The 21,615-nt window shown below is 37.3% G+C and overlaps 1 protein-coding gene across 1 annotated transcript; it reads left to right on the top strand.

The window, feature by feature from the left end:
- Positions 1-4,920: 4,920 nt before the first annotated feature.
- Positions 4,921-21,141, top strand: LOC115230819 (ventral anterior homeobox 2-like; the record flags this gene model as incomplete). The annotated part of the gene is made up of 5 exons (XM_029800944.1): positions 4,921-5,002; positions 7,264-7,498; positions 19,234-19,273; positions 20,307-20,367; positions 21,042-21,141. Coding segments are annotated over exons 1-5 (518 nt in total), but the record flags the coding sequence as incomplete, so codon positions are not given.
- Between the last annotated feature and the right edge of the window lie 474 nt (positions 21,142-21,615).

The following is a 21,615-nucleotide window of genomic DNA, read 5'->3' as shown; positions in this document are numbered from 1 at the left end:
TGGTCTCCGAGCATCAGTCACTGAATTATACTGGATTGTAAAGTCAAACAAGATCTTATACTCATTATCCACGCCTGGTTTTTGCTCGTATTATTTCAATGTCCTCTCAAGACTGTACTTCTCACACAATCTCCTATGAACCTATCTAGTTACGTTATCATGCTTCCTTTTGGATTCCTTTTGAGCCAATTTGTTACATTCACTCACACTGTTTCATTTTTTTTCTAATGTTACACATTCTACAAATGTGTAACGTTTCAATTGTTATCCTTATATTCTTCACTTCATTTTCTTTTCCCAATCTTAATTCCTTCAACTATGCAGCATCTTTCGAATAATTTCTTCAATTATCTCATATGTTACTCCAAGACCTACTTTCTTCAGCGTCGGGTTTCTAACTGGTTCCGGGTTCAGTCCCACTGTGTGGCACCTTGGCAAGTGTCTTCTTGCTATAGCCTCGGGCCGACCAAAGCCTTGTGAGTGGATTTGGTAGACGAAAACTGAAAGAAGCCCGTCGTATATATGTATATATATAAATAATATAATATATATATATATATATATATATATATATATATATATGTGTGTGTGTGTGTGTGTGTGGGTATGTTATATATGTGTGTGTGTGTGTTTGTATGTATATATGTATGTATGTGTGTGTATATGTGTGTGTGTCTGTTTTTGTTCCCCAACATCGCTTGACAACCGATGCTAGTGTGTTTACGTCCCCGTAACGGTTCGGCAAAAGAGACCGATAGAATAAGTACTAGGCTTACAAAGAATAAGTCCTGGGATCGATTTGCTCGATCGACTAAAGGCGGTGCTCCCGCATGGCCACTGTCAAATGACTGAAACAACTAAAAGAGTAAAAGAGTACATATATATATGGCGGTTGTCGGTGAGGAGGTGAGGGGGAGAGAGATGAGAGAGATTTTTTTGATTTACCTCTACTACTACTACTACTACTACTACTGCTGCTGCTGCTGTTGTTATTGCCATCTTAATCGTTGCAATTATTTGCATTATCTAACACGTTGTCGTCTTCATAATTATACTTGAAAATCTTGTTAAATATTTGTTAAAACTCCGAAGAAGACATTGTTAAGATCTACGTTAACATTGATTAATAGGAGGAATGTGAAATAATAAGCGTGCGTGTAAATTTTGTTTGTCTGTACATATGAGTGCTTATGGGTGTGTGTGGTGTGTGTGTGTGTGTGTGTGTGTGTGTGTGTGTGTGTGTGTGTGTTTGTGTGTGTGTGTGTGTGTGTGTGTGTGTGTGTGTGTGTGTTGTGTACAGAAGTTTCCAAAATAAATAATGAAATTATTGTAAATGTGTGTGTGTGTGTGTACAGAAGTTTCCAAAAATTAAATAATGAAATTATTGTAAATGTGTGTGTGTGTGTGTGTGTGTGTGTGGTGTGTGTGTGTGTGTGTGTGCGTGTGTACAAATATACATATATCTGTCAGGCACGCAGTGACCGACATCAGTGTTGTAGTCGAGTCTCCTGCGTGTCCGACAATATACACCGAGCTTGCGAATAAGAGGCTGAGGAGCCCGTAGCCGTTTGCGTGGAGATTGCATTTATGGTCAATTTTCAATCATCATCAGCCAATGAGCGATAGTTTGTCATGGAGCTTTCTTCGTTGTGTGCTTATTCTGTTTGACGTGTCGAAGTGGAAAGAGGAAGCTAATGGATGTACGTGTTTCTGTGTGTGTGTGTGTGTGTGTGTGTGTGTTGTGTGTGTATGAGTGTGCGTATGTGTGAGCGCGAGCGTGTTGTCTGTGTGTTTATGTGTGTGGAGGAAGCTAATGGGTGTACGTGTGTGTGTTTGTGTGTGAGAGTAGGGGGCGAGCGTGTTCTGTGTTAATGTATTTATGTGTGTGGAGGAGACTACTGGGAGTACGTGTGTGTGTGTGTACGTGTGTGTTTGTATGTGTGTGTGTGTGTGTGTGTGTGTGTGTGTGTGTGTGTGTGTGTGTGTGTGACGAGTCTATTCTGTTTTTATATATTTATGCGTGTGGAATGTAGATATAACAAAAACAATGTCGCATTTTAAACTTGAGAAAATCCTAGCATATTTGTGTATGTAAAATCCGTAGATTTCCAAGAAGAAAACTAGATCAATGTCGAAAAAAACCATATTAGTTATAACAGTCCATGTGGTTTTATTTTTTTAACAACCAAAGAGCGCCGAAATATTGCAACATGTATCAAAGAGCCGAAATATTGTAACACGCATGGAGAAAAGAAAGAAATGGAAATTAACATTACTGATTAAAGGAAATGCGAAAGAAAGAAATATGACATTGATTTCTTTTAATTTTAAAGCTAAATTAAACAAGATCTGTGGGACTATACGAGAACACCCTCGCACGCACGCACGCACGCGCACACACACACACACACACACACACACACACAAGAACAAACGCGCGCACATACATACACACAAGAACAAGAACACTCACACACAAAAAGAACACACAAAAATGAGGCAATAAACGGATCTTTTCAATTCTGAAGCCAGTTTTTTCAAATTTTTCCTACTGAACCAAACAATTTGAAACTTCGTATACTGGTAGAATGTGTCAAAGTAAACTTAATTGTAAACCAGAATGAAAACGGAATTGTAACTTCTAAGTTTAACGTTGTTTAATAATTAGAATTTTAACCAATGATATTCCGTCATTCGGCTTTATTTTATTTACTCCGTCTCGACCACCAATTTGGTGACGTATTAAAACATCTTAAATGTAAACAAGCCGCATGTCTCCGTGAAATCTCCTTCTAATTATTAACGTACTCATGTTTCCAGGATCCTATAGTCCAGCCACCTTCTAATAACAATATTTAAAACTAGTTAATAAGCCACATGTATTAAATTGAAAATGTTTCATTCTGTTAGTACTTGCTTTCGTTTGCTATTAAGAAGTGGCATCTCAGTGACGAGGCTTCTAACAAGATTTCGTTTCTAAGCTAATGCGTTTTTCATTTCACTTATTGATTTATTTGTGCAAAAGGCAAGAAATTTAATATTAAAAAAGCAAAGAGCTGCAGAAACGTTAGCACGCCGGGCGAAATGCGTCTGCCGTTACGTTCTGTGTTTGTTTACAGTTTTCCGAACGTTAGTACGTCACAAAAGCGCTTTCTACGTCACACTAATAGAATGCAGTCAAGTTTTACACATGAAAACAAACAAGATTGATGGTTAGATTCGCAGTTTTAATCTACGATTAAAGTCATAAAATAGATTTTTCTCAAATAAACTAGTTCCAACCTGTGTCTTGTTTTGCTAGACTCTATCAGCATACGAAGTTTCAGAATATTTAGTTAAGTAGAAAGATCTGTGGTCCTGGCTTCAGAATTGAAAAGATCCCAATAAACCTCTTACCCAAACTGTGACAGCAAGTCTCTTCAAGCATCCCCTGTCAATTCTCTTGCCGCCTGCAGGTAATCCCGCAGCTGCAATTCGAGTCTCCAAAAGAGATAATTGTAATATTTCTTCGAACAGGACTCCACTATTCGAAAGAAATCTTTCTTTCACCACCAGCGCCGCCATCTGCGGCGGCCAGTAATGATTTTCAGTACAGGCCGATTCCATGAGGTCCTGACTTACAAGACAATCATTCACAAAGTTGTCAACAACTCCTCCCTTAAGACAGGATACCACATATTCTTTACTTTCACAGGGAAGATCCTCATCTTCCTCCGTCGGTGGCACGATTCCCACCGAAGAGGCCTCGGGTCATGCCGGCAGTACATTGCCACCTCCGGCACTGTCCCATTCTTATTTCCTTTTCCTTTTTATTTTTGGTGCGGGAGGAGTTGGCTCCTTCACCATAACCGCAGGAACATCGCCTCCTCCCGCAACCTTGGGATCCCTCGGAGAGCAACCATTGTTGCTCCCCTTCTTCCTTTTTCTCCCATTTTTTCCGGGGGAGGTCACTCCCTCTTCCTCCATCTCTCCTTCTGGAGGAGGAGGGGGGTTCTTCCGCAACTAACTGCTTCAGGACACTGCTCTGGTCCTAGGGACAGTTCTTCTTAATGTGGCCAGGCTCCATGCACTGATGACACTTGGGGGCGTCCCTCAAGAATCACTGGATACCTGTACCCGGCCATCCTAAAAAATCTGGAAACTCCAGATCATCGGCTGATTGGGTCCACAGGGTCAAAAATGCTTTTGACCCCACCCACTCAACCCGCAGGCAACATTTTAACATTTAAGAGCTTGGTTCCGTTTCCAACCAGACCCGGCGGATAGTGACCTCTATCCACTCGGGGCTCTATTCGGGTGGCAGCCCACACACCCAAGCTCTTGTCAATTTCCTCCCTCGATATGTGGGATGAAACAGGATTTTTCCCCCTCCAGGGGCTGACTCGCAAAAATGCGAGCCTCCTCAGGGGTGTCAAATAGCAACCACACTGTTGTATATTGACACCCTTGCAATAAACTTGATAGTGGGGAGGTATTCTGCCAAATCTTTCTCAATGTCCACTTGAGAGAACACAGTGATGGTGTCGGGGACTTGGAATATGTCCTCAACACCACCGTTCTCTCATAAAGTCCTTTACCCACTGCTTGGGGGGCACAATTTCCCACTCCAAGGCAGTAGTATTTTTATTTTTGCCATGCTTGCAAAAAACACAGGAAAAAAGTTCAACACCAAAATTTAAATGTTCAAATAAAATGTCCAAGAAACACAAAGAAAAAACAGAAAGACAGCAGAGGAAAAAAAAATGAAGGGAAGAAGGCACGGCAACACACTTCCGCTACTCAGGTAATCCCGGCCACAGATAATTTACAAGAATATTGCTTCACACACATATTCCAGTTCACCGTAGCAGGTCGAATGGGTCGAATTTTTCATAAATTTTTCAAAGTTTGGTAGCGGGACACGCCCAGCAAAACAAAATAATGTCACTGCTGAGAGAGTTACTCAGTGCGACTGCAGCAGACAAATGTCCAGGACCAGTGAGGACTTCTTATATGAAAAAAGGTAAAATAAGGTCATACCAACAAATTCCCCACCGATTCCCTAAAAAAAACAAGTGCCTACCTTGCAGTCGCGGCCTTCAACGGTTCTTCGATTCAAGACGGCCACCAACGCACATCCTGACAGTGTTCAATTCAATGAGCAACGAACACAAACACATGTAGGTGTGCGGGCGCACATGTGTAGGTATGAACAGGCGGCGCTTACGCGAATACTATGAACTTTTACCCCTTACTTAGTGGTCATTGGAATAGCTCTTTTGTCTTAATAACGGTCAATCACACAGTAATTTCCCTTTGTTAACGATCATTTTCATAGCATTTTCCGATGGCCGGATAACTGAAGAGATGGTGGCGTTGTTTTCCATCTCGGCATCCGAAACTCGGAGTTTTATCATGGCTACTGAATAATTGTCACATATTTCAGATAAATTCCTCTATTTACATAATATCGAGGTCTCTTCTTTCTTCGGTCTTACCATTTTTATCAATATATATCTATATATATATATATATATATATATATATATAATATATATATATATATATATATATATATATAATAGACAGCTTTGTTTCAGTTTCCGTCTACCCAATCGACTCACAAGACTTAGGTCGGACCGAGGCCATAGTAAAGACACTTGCCCAAGGTGCCATGCAGTGGGACTGAACCAGGTAGCATGTGGTTGGGAAGAAACTTCTTACCACACAGCCACACCTGCGCCTATACAAATCGAATAAACTACACTGATCGAAGGAATTTTAGGACTTCATGTTCGGACAGATGTTGGTGACAGACATTGGTCTAGAGACACAGGGGATCGGCTCGCTAGCGATAACCATCAGATTTTGTGCGCGCGCGTGCGTTATGTATACTACTAGCTAACAGTTGTTGCTAGCGAACCGAGCCTCTCTCCCATGACAGAAGAACACCGCCACCTACATCCTGTCCTAACACGCTGCCCAAGCAATTCTATGCAGTAACTGATGTCGCTCCTAAATTGATAACATCATATGATCTGCGTTGACCAACGGCAGTTCTATAGCCGGAAGCCAGCTTGATCTCCTCCTCAATTGGTTCTACGAACCTGACGAATTTATTGTTCGTTTGACGAATCTACGAAACTTTAAGTTGCACAGACCCGAATTAATCTAACATGTGTGTGTGGTGTGTGTGTGTGTGTGTGTGTGTGTGTGTGTGTGTGTGTGTGAGTGTGTGTATGTGTATATATATATAGTATATATATATATATATATATATATATATATATCATATAATTAATCAAAATAAGCAACAAGGATATCCAAAGGTAGTGTAGTACAATCGTTTCATGCTGCTTCATTTAATTAAACATGTAAGTATTACATCAGTTTTAAAATGTAGAGCACTCTTCAGCCACATATGGAATTTTAAAAATTAAATTAACAATGTTCATTTTTACACTTATTCTATTTGCCAACATTACAAAGAGGGTAGGTATATAGACAGAGAGGTGACATTCATCAATAAAACCATGGTAGTAGAAGACCTTTGCTCATGGGCAGATTTTTTATCACTGAGTTCACTTTGTTATTTTGATTTACCAATGGGGAAGGGGTTTTCTATTACGTTCGGTGGAGACAATCAAGAATTGTTTTTCTATTTATAGATAGAGGAAGGGGCAGTTTAAATGGTAGAGCTAAAAATCCAACCATGTTATGAGGAATTTAACTTTTGTACATTTGGCTGTATTCTAGCAAAAGTAAGTAGGCTGAAGCTAGTGGGGTAGGGAGAATAGAGACTTCTAATGCTCCTTAACCATTTAACAACCATAAGCCTGCTTGTGATATTAAATAGATATCTTTTAGATAGTTATTTTTAAAGGATTCTAATGCATTTTAGGATCTTTTATAGGGATGGGGAGTATAGAAATCATTTCATATTTATAAAAAATTATATATATCAGAGTATTATTAATAGAGATTTATAGTTAGTTAGTAAATAGTAATTTAGTTGTATTAATGAGTTACATTAAAGGAATATGATAAACATATTATTTATTTCCTGTAAAAAAAAGCTTATCAATTAGCACATATATTTCACCTCTTTGTCTATATACCTACCCTCTTTGTAATGTCTCACATCTTGTGCGGAAAGCAAGGAATAGATAGATTTTATCATCGCTACTCTTTCTTAAAATGTGATTTTATTTCAATGTTAGAAATCAATATTTATACTTGAATATTTTCACCTTTTGTACGTTTCTTTTCTTTTTCTTTTTCCAGTTCAAAGACGGAAAAGGAAAGAGAACCGTCCCCGACGTCAGCGTACGACATTCACCAGTGAGCAGACACTGAAGTTAGAACTGGAGTATAACCGAACTGAATATATCACACGACCTCGGCGATTCGAATTGGCTGAGATGTTGAACTTGACAGAAACCCAGATCAAGATCTGGTTCCAGAACCGAAGAGCGAAAGACAAACGGATCGAAAAGGCACAAATGGATCAGCAGATGAGGTAGGCTTTGTTCTGTATATCAATAATACGACCGAGGCTAATGTCGACGAAGCTTTCCGACATATTAAACACAATAAACCAGTAGGCTGTTCTAAATGTAACACACTGGATTATAAACCTTCGATTAACTCAGACGATCCATGCAATAAACTAAACCAAAGCACTCTCGTAGTACATTTACATCTTTTTTGAAGGGGAGGTAACTCTAATAAAACAAATAAATTGAAAATACAGTAAGGACAACATTTTCTATAGTTGCATATAATTGTTACTTTCCTAACTTAAATATCTAAAGAGGGAATTTTTGTTTACTAACTGGATAGAGGGCGTTTGCTAATCGAAAGATCTCACTGTGTTACATTTGTAAGATATATACAGTGTTTGTCAGCGTGTACAATAGTTATAGGTGTGTGTGTGTGTACGTGCATGTGTGTGTGTGTTTATGTGTATGTATGTGTGTGTTTGTGTATATATACGTACATATACATATATATATATACATATGTGTGTATATATGTATATATATATATATATATTATATATATGTTTATGTTTATGTAAATCTATATATCAATCTATCGATCGATCGATCTAATTATATAATTCACATTACTTCATATATTCATGGTTAACTGCTTAAAATTTCGTTTCTTGGTTGTTTTCCGCTCCTCTTCAGCCGATAATACCCACCCTATTACGTGTGTAGAATCACGGTATAAATTTGATCTTTTTCGAACATACTTATGCTACATACACGCGAGGAGGCACACACGCACGCACGCACGCACACACACACACACACACACACACACACACCACACCTACACACACGCATGCACAAATACACATGCCTGTGTATTTATACATAAACATACCTGTAAATTTGAGTGCGCGTGTAATCAAGTAGTGCTATCTCGACTGAGACAGCACAGTAGTTATTCATTGTTTAGAAGGTGTAAATCCATGTCTATCCAAATTTCAATGAAGTATTAAGCCTTATTTTATCGCGTGTGTTTTACTTGATATAATATACATATGAATGATTTACCGACTGAATCTCCGAACATTGAGTAAAACAGAAGAATTGGTATAAGTGATTTACTTAATCTTACGTGCGTTTCACAGGCCAGATCCTCAGTGGAATATTGTAATTCAATCATATATATAGGTCGGTTGACAGTACTGAATTAAATTACAATATTCCCCTGAAGATCTGGCATTGCAATTCTATTATGTAACCGTTTATGTAACGAATGTCGTATTACGTACAAATTTTCGTCATTAAAACACATGTAGGATTAAATGATTCATGATATTGTAATAAACTCACTCAAACCAAATCTTTAATTATGCCGTCGAATATACCGATTGTACATACATATATAAATACATACATACAAGCATGCATACATACATACATACACATAAATATATATATGACAATTATTCTGTAGCCATGATAAAACTCCGAGTTTTATCATGGCTACCGAAAGATAAATTCCTCTATTTACATAATATCGAGATCTCTTTCTTTCTTTTGTTGTCTTACCGTTTTTACCAATATATATATATATATATATATGTATGTATGTATGTATGTATGTATGTATGTATGTATGTATGTATGTATGTATATGTATGTGAACATATATATATATATATATATATATATATATATATATATATATATTATATATATATATATATTTATATAGTTAATCCAAACATATATATATATATAATATATATATTATTATTATTATATTATTATTATTATTATATATCATTATTATTATATGAAAACTCACTGCTTATTTTGCTGGGTATGATGGAAAGCGTCAGCTGTCCACAAGCAGCGGACTAAGGTGACACATATTTACTGGTCATGCTTCAAGAACCCTGCAAAGAATTCTTGTAGTTCCCAGCAATGCTGGTTTTTGTAGGTTTTCCACCTTCACACTTGCACCGATCTTTTCCAGTCATGTTGGTAGCTGAGTGCTGATACTTCCAAGTTCACCAATTCCCATTGGTATCACGTCTGTTCTCTTGATTGACCACAGCCTTCGTATTTTGCTACATACACGCGCGAACGCAGACGCACATAATCATTATTATAATAATTATTATTATTATCATTATTATCATTATTATTATTACTTTTTTTTTCTTCTTTCAAATTTGCTTCCATTTCTTGCCGAGTGTCTTCCCGACTCCTAGGGCAAAGAAACTCATAGTGTATATTGGTAGGCCATTAAACCAAACTCAGTAGTTCGTGCATTTTTTTTTTTTTTTAAAGTTAAATTAAAATACATGAGCAGCAACAGTTCTCACATCGACAATGCTCTTCTCAATACGTGTGATGTACCAGTTAAGACAATCTTTTGCACTTCTTGCAGGGATGGTAAGCCAGGGATCATTCTCATATAATTTTCGGTTCCCTTCTTGATCATTCCTAGTGCTCCTACGATCACTGGTATTGTAACCGCCTTGAGATGCCACATTTTCTCAATTTCAATGAGTAGGTCTTTATATTTTCTGAGCTTGTCAAACTCTTTCGCTGAGATATTATGATCACAGGGGATGCTCATGTCGATCAATAAGCAAACTTTATTGTTTTGGTCTTTCACAACAATATCTGGTTTATTGCCTTGATGGTTCGGTCTGTATGTACTGGAATTATCATTATAATTATTATTATCATTATTATTATTATTATTATTATTATTATTATTATTATTATTATTATTATTATTAATAATAATAATAATAATAATAATAATAATAATAATAATAAAATAATAATAATAATAATAATAATAATAATATTATATCTATAGATATTCTTTTACCCTTTAGTTGCTTCAGTCACTTAGACTGCGGCCATGCTGGGGCACTGCTTCGAAGAATTTTTAGTCGAATGAATTGGCCCCAGTGCTTATTACTTTTAAGATCGGTTCTTGTTTTATCGTGCTTTTTTACCTAATTGCCAGGTTACGAAGACGTAAACACACTAACACCGGTTTTCAAGTGGACAGACACAAACACACACACACACATACATATATATATATATATATATATATATATATATCTTTACATATATATACATATATACGACGGGATTTTTCCATTTTCCGTCTCCCATATCCACTCACAAGGTTTTGGTCTGTTCGAAGCTATAGTAGAATACACTTACCCAAGGTGTCACGCATTGAGACTGAACTCGGAGCTATGTGGTTGGGAAGCAAGCTTGATCAGTAATACTTTGAGTTATTTAGAGTTTCATGGCACCCGGCTCCAAACGGCGCCTCAATAACGCGACCTATAACATAAACAACTAATGGAGCCCTTCTTCAATTGTCTTTGAGTACGGAGAAAAGTTTTATTTACATCTGTTTGGAACATTAAAGATATTCTGGAAAAAAAGTTGGAGTAGACACTTGGTGTTCCAACACCAAGTAAACACTTAGAGTAGGCCTTGAGAGTAAAAAACTTGGAGCATGCGTTCATCTTGAAAAAAGTCTAGTCTGTTGACGGTTTGTTTCTTAGTTTAACTGTTCCTCGAGTTCTACGAAATGTCAGGAGGTCGCTTCGGTAAGTAAAGATTGTTCAGAAAAGAATAGAAAATATCCAAACTCATCCCGCTCAGGATGACGAGCGGCCCTCCGAAGAACTTACGCTCTTAGAAGAAATACTTACAGAGGACAAGCTGCTTAGTAACAAATTGGGAGCCTTCATTTTTTTTTTTTCATCCAATTCTTCATGAAGTATGATATTAAAAGTATTCAAACTGAACGTGAAACAACATGGAGGGACTTGAGAGAAGATGGACTTTCCAGATAGAAATACTGCTTTCAAATTTTGGCACAAAGCCAACAACCTCAGGGTTGGGGCTAAGTCGATTGCATCGATACCAGTGCTCAAATGGTACTTATGTTATCGACCCCCAAAAGGAGGAAAGGCAAAGTCGATCCCAGCGACTTTTGAATCTAGAACGTAAAAAAAAGAAAACGGACGCGTTGCTGCTAAGCATTTTGTCCGGCGCGCTTACAATTCTGCCATCTTGCCGCTTTTACAAAAAAAAAAAAAGAAAACAAAACAAAAAAAAGCAGTATGCTTAAAAATGCAACATCAGCAGGACAATAAAATAACAATAGCAACAAAAACAACAACTACAACAATAACAATAAAAACAACAGTAATAAGAACAGTCACAATAATATCAAACAGTTTTTATTGGGATTTTTATTATGATAATTATTATTGGCGTTGTGAATGGGTCTACCCTGAGCATACACCTGAAAACCGGTGAAGATGAGAAGGAGAGAGGTGCCCTGCCTGGAGTGCCCTTGGCGGTCAGGATGACCAGGATGTGTCGGTTCCTTGGATGGCCCTGAGTGGAACACCCTACATCTTAGGGGGAATCTTATTGCTTAAATTTTGTTGCTGTCATCGTTTTTGTGCTAAGCCCCCACTTGTCGCTTGTTTTGTTATTGTCGCCTTGTGGCCTATAAAAGAAATATAGTATATACCACCATTACCGTCACCACCACTACCACCACTACCACTACTACCACTGCCACGACTACTACCACTACTACTTCCACCACCACCACCACCTACCACTATTAGTTTTGTGTGTGTGTGTGTGTGTGTTTGTTTTTACTGTTGTTCTACAAACACCGGTACCAATCTTGTTATTTTCATGGTCGTCCCTTCCAAAGCCCGCTACACAACTACCACCACCACCACCTACCAGCACCACCACCACCACCACCACCGCTTTCCCCCCACTATATGACCACCTCCCACTGCCACCACCACTGTAAATCAATCACCAGAAATCACAGCAATTGATAAACACTTCATTTATTTATTCTTCTTCCTTTACCTTTTCTTTCTTTTTCCTTTCTTTCTTTCTTTCTTTCCTCTCACCTGATTTTCTTCACATTTAATCTTTCTTATCCTTCTTTCTCTCCTTCACATTTTCCTTCGTTTTTTTATTTCTCTCCTATTTTTCAACTTTCTTCACTTTAATTACTCCATTTATTTATATTATTTCTTCCTCATTCCATCTGGCTTGTGTGTGTTTGTGTATTTGTGTGTGTGTGTGTATTTGTATGTGTGTGTGGTGTGTGTGTGTTTGTGTATATCAGTGTGTGTATGTGTGTGTGTATGTCAGTGTGTGTGTGTTTGTATGTGTGTGTGTGTGTGTGTGTTTGTATGTGTGTGTGTGTATGTCAGTGTGGTGTGTGTATTTGTATGTGTGTATGTGTGTGTGTATGTCAGTGTGTGTTGTGTTTGTGTATTGTATGTGTGTGTGTGTTGTTGTATGGTGTGTCTGTATGGCCAGTGTGTCTGTATGCCAGTGTGTGTGTTCGCGTGTGTGATTGTGTCTGTCTGCGTGTGTATGTCAGTGTGTGTGTGTGTGTATGTCAGTATGTGTGTTTCACTCGGTCTCTATGCCACTTAGTATGTATGTGTTGGTGTCACTGTGTGTGTCTGTGTATGCGGGTATAGGTGTTAGTATGCGTGTGTATGTGTGGAAGTGATTGGGTGTATGTGTGTGTTGGAGTATGTCACTGTCAGTGTGTGATTGCGTGTGTGATTGCGTGTGTGAGTGTGTGTACGTGTATAGTTGCATGTGCGTGTGCGATTATGTGTATGTGTGTGTATTGTATTCTCTGAACCTTTTTTCTCCTCTCATTTCTCGAATACTTTTTCACTTCCTTACATTACTTCTCTTTCCCTCTCCCCACCCCTCATTGTCACTCTCTCTTCACTCTCTCATTCTCAGCCCTCATTCACTCTCCCTTCCTCTCCTCCTTCATTCTCTTTCTCACTCACTAATTCTCTCCCACATCACCTCGCCCTTTCAGTCTCTTCCTCATTCTTTCATTCACTCTCTTACTCTCTTACTCTCTCTCTCTCTCATTTTCTTTCTCTTTCACTCTCTTACTCTCTCTCTCTCCCTCAAACATTCTCTCTCGCCATCAAATATTCTCTCTCCTTTACACACACACTCTCTCTCCTTACTCTCCCTCAAATATGCGTTCTGAGAGCTCACTACTTTAATCTCTCTCTCTCTCTTTATTCTCTATCACTATATTCTTCACACACACTCACACACTCTCTCTCTCTCTCTCTCTATCCTTACTCTCCCCCAACACTCACACCTACTATTTTTTGTTCACATAACAAAAGAAAACAGCTGCACATTGAAATTCCAAAGAACGTTGAAGAAATTCTCAAAAACAGAAACAAAAAAAAATGCTAGTAAAAATATACTGAAAGAGAGTGAGAGGTCGACTATTGACACTTAGCAACTGTTTTCCAAGACTGTGTAGATGTTGACTACAAATTCTCATAGTCATTGCTACAGATTCTCTTGGAGACATTTTATGACAAAATCCAAAGCAATTACGAAACAACGGTTATTGGAATTGTGAATAAAGCTTGTCAACGAAAAACAAAAGAAAACAACAATAATAATAATAATTAATCAGCTGAGCTGTTGGGTGTGATTATTGAACTTGTGACATTGTTAGACCAGTGGGTTAGGTTCGAGTCTATGATGAAGGTCCAAATTGTGATGCAAAAAAAAAAAACACTTGTCTGAGTTATGGTTATTACCAAGGGTCCCAACAGCATCCTCGACCTTAAGAGTTTTGCGGTTGTTGTTGTTGTTGCTGCTGCTGCTGCTGCTGCTGTTGTTGTTGTTGTTGTTGTTGTTGTTAAGCAACAAGACGGGTAAGGGTGATTAGGTGATGGTCTGGGGCTCAGGGGCGGGAGACCCCCAGACCTTGAAAAACCAAAAAAAAACTTTGGTCGTCTTGTTGTAGTCGAGGGCTCTTCGTTGACGCCCGATACCACTGGAAGTCGCTGGAAATGGAGATCTCCAGGTCCAAATTCTTAAACGGCTGCTGCTGCTGCTGATGATGATGATGATGATGACAATGACAATATACCATATAAACTCTGAGGAGTAGATTTGATTCGTGTAATATATATATGGTTCTGGGTTCAGTCCCACTGCGTGGCATCTTGGGCAAGTGTCTTCTACTATAGCCTCGGGCCGACCAATGCCTTGTGAGTGGATTTGGTAGACGGAAACTGAAAGAAGCCTGTCGTATATATGTATATATATATATATGTATGTATGTGTATGTATGTTTGTGTGTCTGTGTTTCCCTCTAGCATGCTTGACAACCGATGCTGGTGTGTTTACGTCCCCGTCACTTAGCGGTTCGCAAAAGAGACAGATAGAATAAGTGACTGGGCTTACAAAGAGATAAGTCCCGGGGTCGATTTGCTCGACTAAAGGCGGTGCTCCAGCATGGCCGCAGTCAAATGACTGAAACAAGTAAAAGAGTAAAAGAGTAATATATATATATATATATATATATATATAACATATATATGTATATGTATATATATATACGACGGGTTTCTTTCAGATTCCATTCTTATATCTACACAAGGCTTTAATCAGCCCGAAGCTCTAATGGAAGCCACTCAGTGGAACTGAACCCGGAACTATGTGGTTGGGAAACAAATTTCTTGCCACACGGCTACGCCTGCGCCTGCACCTGCATATTCATAAGTCTAAAATATTTGCTTACTCACACATACACTCTCTCTCTCTCACACACAATCACACAGACAAGCATATATATATATATTCATATACGCATACATACGCACACAAAAACACGCACACACACACATGCACACACACACACGCACACGCACATATATATATATTTATATCACATATATATGTGTGTGTATGTATATTCTTTTATTCTTTTAATTGTTTCAGTCATTTGATTGCGGCCATGCTGGAGCACCGCCTCTAATCGATCTACTCGACTCCAGGACTTATTCTTTGTAAGCCTAGTACTCATTCTATCGGTCTCTTAGGCCGAACCGCTAGTTACGGGGACGTAAACACACCAACATCAGTTGTCAAGCGATGGTGGTGGGGACAAACACAGACACACACACACACACACATACACACACACACATATATATATATGTGTGTGTATATATATATATATATATATAGAGAGAGAGAGAGAGAGAGAGAGAGAGAGATTAAAGTAGTGAGCTCTCAGAACGCATACCCATTATGTTTAATAAGTTATCCTGACGAAAACTCCTCATCCTATATATATATATATATATATATATATATATATATATATGTATATATATACAATGAAAAGTTGGGGCGCATACATGCTAATATTCTTAAGTTATAATATCTGGAAAAGTACAGAACAAGATTTCAACAGTAGAATTTGCCTAATTCGCCACCTCTAAAGGAAACTAAAAAGTACTTAAAATTAAAATTCTACTGTACTTAAAATATTGCTGCCGAGAATAACATTTCTAAAATTTACTATATTTTATTAAAACGAAAATTATAAAAACATTTCTGGGTTTTTCCAATTTTCTGATTTTAAGCCTATGGGTTTATATTCAGAAACTCTTTTCATGTATAATAGTCCCAGTAATTTTTATAATTTTCAGAAAACAAAACGTTTAAGCAAAATTATTTAAGTCTGTATTTAAGCCCATAGGATTATTTTTGGAAAAATTACTATTTTAAAAATGAAATAAGATAAAATTATTTTTTTTTAAATTACACTAGAATTCGCCTAATTAGTCGGCCTAGGAGAAAATTGGAAGTGACGAATTAGGTGAAGAAACGAATTAGCCAAGACGAATTAGGCTAACTCGGTACTCTATTAATGCTAACTAATAATTTTACTTAGGATTTATTTGCCAGATTTTAATGTGGAAGAATTGACTCAACATACGGTTGACTTGAAACCATTTAATGAACATTCTACTACAATCAATGTGTTGTGTTTTGTTTGTTTGTTTTCTTGTAATGGGATTTCAACTGAAGTGAAAAAAATCTTGTGCAATATTACTTATAGCTTCATATTTTATTGTTTGTACTTGATACAACTAAATAAAATGGCTATTTTAATCGTATATTTCAAAAGACATAATTTTAAAAAATAGTTTTTGTTTAAATTTATTTTTGATTATTTTTGTACCATACTTTTAAAGATTTATTTGTTTTGTAGATTCTCTTAATAAATAAAATAAATTATCGCAAATTTATCTGATATAATGTTTTTTTAATTTTAAAAATGTTATTCTCGGCTGCAATATTTTAAGTACAGTAGAATTTTAATTTTAAGTAATTTTTAGTTTCCTTTGGAGGTGACAAATAAGGCAAATTCTACTGTAGAAATCTTGTTCTGAACTTTTCCAGATATTATAACTTAAGAATATTAGCATGAAATGCGCTCGCATTTTTCATTATAATCCAATTTTTTTTTTTTTCCAAACAATGCAATAAAACTAATAAATATTCTTTCGATGAGCAGATGAGAAATAATGTCCATACGGAAGTGTGAAAATCCATCACATTCAGAAACTAAATCATAAAGTTTGAGAAAAAAAAAAAGCAATATGGAGCTGTTTTCGTCCCCTCTCTCCGCCCATTTCTGACTCTGCGAGCACAACGTGGTCCATTGTATTACAACGTTATTGTGTAAATGTGTTTGTTCAAATATGTAAACACATGCACACACGCACATCCACGCAAATATGTATGTGTGTGTATAATTACAAATATGTGTGTGTGTGTGTGTGTGTGTGTGTGTGTGTGTGTGTGTGTGTGTGTGTGTGCTTATATACACGCCTACATACACGTATGTCTACATACACGTATAGATAAAACTGGATTTATATGCATACATTTTCTGAGAGTGAGTGATAATATAAGATTAAGAAGTCAAGATCAAGAAGTAAAGAAGAAAAATGTTTGATTGTTCGACTAAATTTATGGATTTAAAAAATGGGTTTTCCACCATTTACAGACTGGTTACTAGATTGTTCCTTCATTAGCTGAGATTTTTCGCTTCTTCTTTATTTCGATCTATTGGAAGTTTAATTTGGAGAGCTGGCAGAATCGTTAGCACGCTGGACAAAGAGCTAAGCGGCGTTTTACCCGCCTTTATGTTCTGAGCTCAAAGTCTGCTGAGCACGACTTTACCTTTCATCCTTTCGGCTCGATAAAATAAGCTGAGCGCAGTTGAGCACTGGGAAGAGGAGGGGGTCGATGTAATCGATTTTCTCCCCCTCCCCTCCGAAATTACTATCCTTGTACCACAATTTGAAACTAACATACTAAAGGTTTAAGACAGCTTCTGGCGGTGATGATGGTGGCAGAGGTGGCGGCGATGGTGGTTGAGGTGACGGTGATAGTGGTGGTGTTGGTGGTGGTGGTGGTGGGAGATGTCAGCGATGGTAAGGATGGTGATATTTGAGATGATAATGAGATGAGGGTGGAGGAGTATAGTGATAGAGGAGGATGGTGGTGGTGGTGGTGGTGGTGGTGAAAGCGGTGGTGATAACTTTCGTTGCAAATCCATTGAGGGTGATTGTGACAGCAGCAACAGCAGCAGTAGCAGCAGCGGTAGGAAGAGGAGGAGGAGGAGGAGGAGGAGGAGGAAGAAGAGGAGGTGCAGCGGCAGGTGTGAGATTGTAAGTGCTAAGATGATGGTAGTGACAGACATGCAAATAGACAGGTGGTTGTGATGGTGGCATCAGTGCGCGTGTGGTGTGAGGGGTGAGGATGTCGAAAATAAAATAAAGGAAATGATAATTACGAATATTAATTACGAAAGAGAGAAAAAAAAAAAGAAGACAAAACTACTTTTGGGCCAATTATAGTTCCAATTATAGTAAATTGGGGCCAATTAGAGTGAAGTTGAAACGACCCCACTAAAAATAAACAGACATTGCAGTAAATTGCCTTTCGGAACTGAACGGGGGTAGTTTTTGTTTGCTTCTTGGCCTACTTAGACTTCAGTTAGAATTATAATTTCTTTCTAATTTCTAACTTGTTATATTTTATCGGGAAATTAAATTGAGAGCTGGCGAAGGGAAGTGTGCGAATGTATGTTTATCTGTGTGTTGTGTGTGTGTGTGTGTGTGTGTGTGTGTGTATGTGTGTATGTGTGTGTGTTTATCTGTGTCTGTGTGTTTGTGTAATCACATGTGTATATAAGACTGTATTACCTGTATATATGATATATACTCATGTATATATATTTATATAAATATATATATACATATATGCATATATATATATATACATACGTATATACATATATATAGAGAAATATATTTATATAATATTATATATATATATATATACATACATATATATATATATATATATCTATATATATTATATATAAATATACGTATATATAAATTATATATATATATATTATATATTATATATATACATATATATATACATATACATCTACATATATATATATACACATATGTATATGAATATAATATATGTTTGTATAAATGCATACATACATTTTATACATATTCATATCTTGTATACACAAACACACACACACACAAACACGCACGCACACGCACACACACGTACACTGACACACACTCACGTGCTCGCATGGGATAAACAAAATAACAGGAACACTATTTTAATTTAACTGTTATTTCAATTGGTAATATGACAAATTCAAAACTGTTTCTAACCTGTGTATGTGTTTTTATGTTTTTGTATGCCCTGTACTCCGTGGTATAAATATCTGTTTTTCTTCTTTTTTTTTCTTTTTCATTTTGCAAATATTTATATCTAAATAAATTAAAATGTTCAGCCTATCTAATTTCCAAAGAAGACAAGTTGTTGGAGTTCGGGTAAGTGGTGCTTCAGTCACTAGAAGTGCTGAGCTGTTTAATATTTTGAGAGGTACATTCGAAAACCGAATTTGGACCAGCTCTGGTAAGCATAATTCTAGATGGAGAACAAAGCTGAAACATTGAATCTAAAAATCTATCGAACTACCACAGCAAAAGTGACATCAGTGTTAGACTGCTAATTTGCCAAAACCTTTTGTCATGAGTTCCGAAAAGCTGTAAATCCTGGGAAGGCTGCAATAGCTAAACCTCTGCTTAAAAATTATGTGAGATTATCAGAAGTGGTCAATGGTTCAATGGAATGAAGTCAGATTCTCTGATAAATCATTATTTACTCTTTTTTCCACTTCAGTTTTTTGCTGGAGATAGCCCTAATAAGCTTTCAACCCTGGCTGGCCATAAACGTGAACCATGGCGGTGGCTAAGAGAGATTTGGACAGCCCTATCACGAAATACTTTTAGTTTTTTTAGTTGTTTTACATTGGAGAATTAAAGTCAATAATTATCTGAGTATTTTGGCTGATCATGACCGTCCTATGAGACAACACCGTTCTCTCATGGTAGCGCTATCTTCCAGGACGATAATGCGCTGATTCATACAGCTAAAGTTAGTCAGAATTGGTAACTGGATCTCCATATAACTGAACATTTATGGTATATTTTGGAACAGTAAGGAAAAAGCAATTTCCTGCTGTAAGAGTTAAAATAGGTTTGGCTCAAAATTCACCTAGCGACTGCTCAGAATCTGTACGCATCAATTCCAGGTGGATCAACTCCAAATTAAATAAGAAAACTTACATTTAACAAGATGTTTCCATTATTTTGTCCAAAACTCGCGCGCGAGCCAGAATTTTCAGAGTTGATGCCGGGTTCAATTAGAAACAGCTTTCATAAAAGTTTTTAAAATTCTTAACTCGCTATTTCAATGCCTTCATTTTCTTCAAGTATTTTCAGCAAGGCTTTTGCATTTTTGATATACAAATTCATAAGTTTTTCTTTCATCTATGTTTGTAATCCGGTTTTACATTTCTAGCCCGATCTCTACAGCGCTGCTATTAATTTTGTTCTCTGTCCAGAATTGTGTTGTGGACAAGGTAATACGGAGCAGTTCATGCACTGGTTTTATCAATCTTTAGCAATGTTTTCGTAAATAAAAACCAGGTTCCAAGCCAATAAAATGCAGAGAATTCTTTTTTAATTGCTGGAAGCATCGAGAATATTCTGGCATTACCGTTTGTAAGAGCTTTTTATATTCCAGTCGAACAATGTCACAAAATTCCTTTAAATGTGTTATACGATCGGTGTGTTCATCCATACATCTACCCATCCATTATCTTCGCCCAGTAATCCTATGAAGATCGTGGTGGTAGTGTCCTCAGGTACCTCCTCCCTAGAGTCCTACCAGAAGTAACGGTCTGTAGCCTTTCGGATAGATTCTCAAACGTGACCAACTAAAACTATGGATATTATCCAAACATCTCATTCTTGGTCTAACGCCAGGTCTCGTGCCATTTGGTTGGCTTGAAGACGCTGTCTTGCGATTCCTCCCTGCACCATTCTAATCTCAAGTCTGTAATACCAGAGTTGTAACCGTTCAATGCAATGAAATAGCAACCCTGATCTCCAAGGTTAACATTCCATTTCGGAGGAACTCATTTCGGCCGCTTTTATCCATGATAGAGCATTCATGAACATAGGTAAAATTAAGTACAAAATCCGAACTGAAGATAGCAAGTTTGGCTTTTTTTACCCACCATTTCTCTTCTAGGGTTAGAATGCTTAGAATACTGGAACTGCCGCATTGCTGTGCCCGCACCTGCAATTCTAGCATTCCGTTCAGCCTTCTGCTTCCCATCACAAGAGAACGGGTAAACTACAGTCAGTGCCAATATAGTTCCTTCCAAGTTTGGATTTTTAATTAGCGAAGATGTTCTTGCTTCTTCGTTTTACGTCGACTAAATTTGTATTATAGATGTCTTTTCGAAACCCAGCAAGCTCTTATACGAATACGTGTTTGTCAAATAACTGAGTCGAAGCTCTCAGAGAGCCTTGGGCAAGTTTCTTTCACGACAGCCGCGGATCAATCAATGTCTTGCAAATGGAATTTAGTAGACGGGAAACTATTGAAACCCGTCGTGTATATATGCATGCATGTATGTATGTATGTATGTATGTATGTATGTATGTATGTATGTATGTATGTATGTATGTATGTATGCATGTATGTATGTATGTATGCATGCATGTATGTATGTATGTATGTATGTATGTATGTATGTATGTATGTATGTGTATGTATGTACGTGTACAGTGTGCGTGTGGATGTGTGTTTGGGTGGGTGA

The sequence above is a fragment of the Octopus sinensis genome, unplaced genomic scaffold (assembly GCF_006345805.1).
Source record: "Octopus sinensis unplaced genomic scaffold, ASM634580v1 Contig16464, whole genome shotgun sequence".
Lineage (NCBI taxonomy): Eukaryota > Metazoa > Mollusca > Cephalopoda > Octopoda > Octopodidae > Octopus > Octopus sinensis.
The sequence above is the reverse complement of the archived record's forward strand: the minus strand, read 5'-3'. Positions and strand labels throughout refer to the sequence as shown.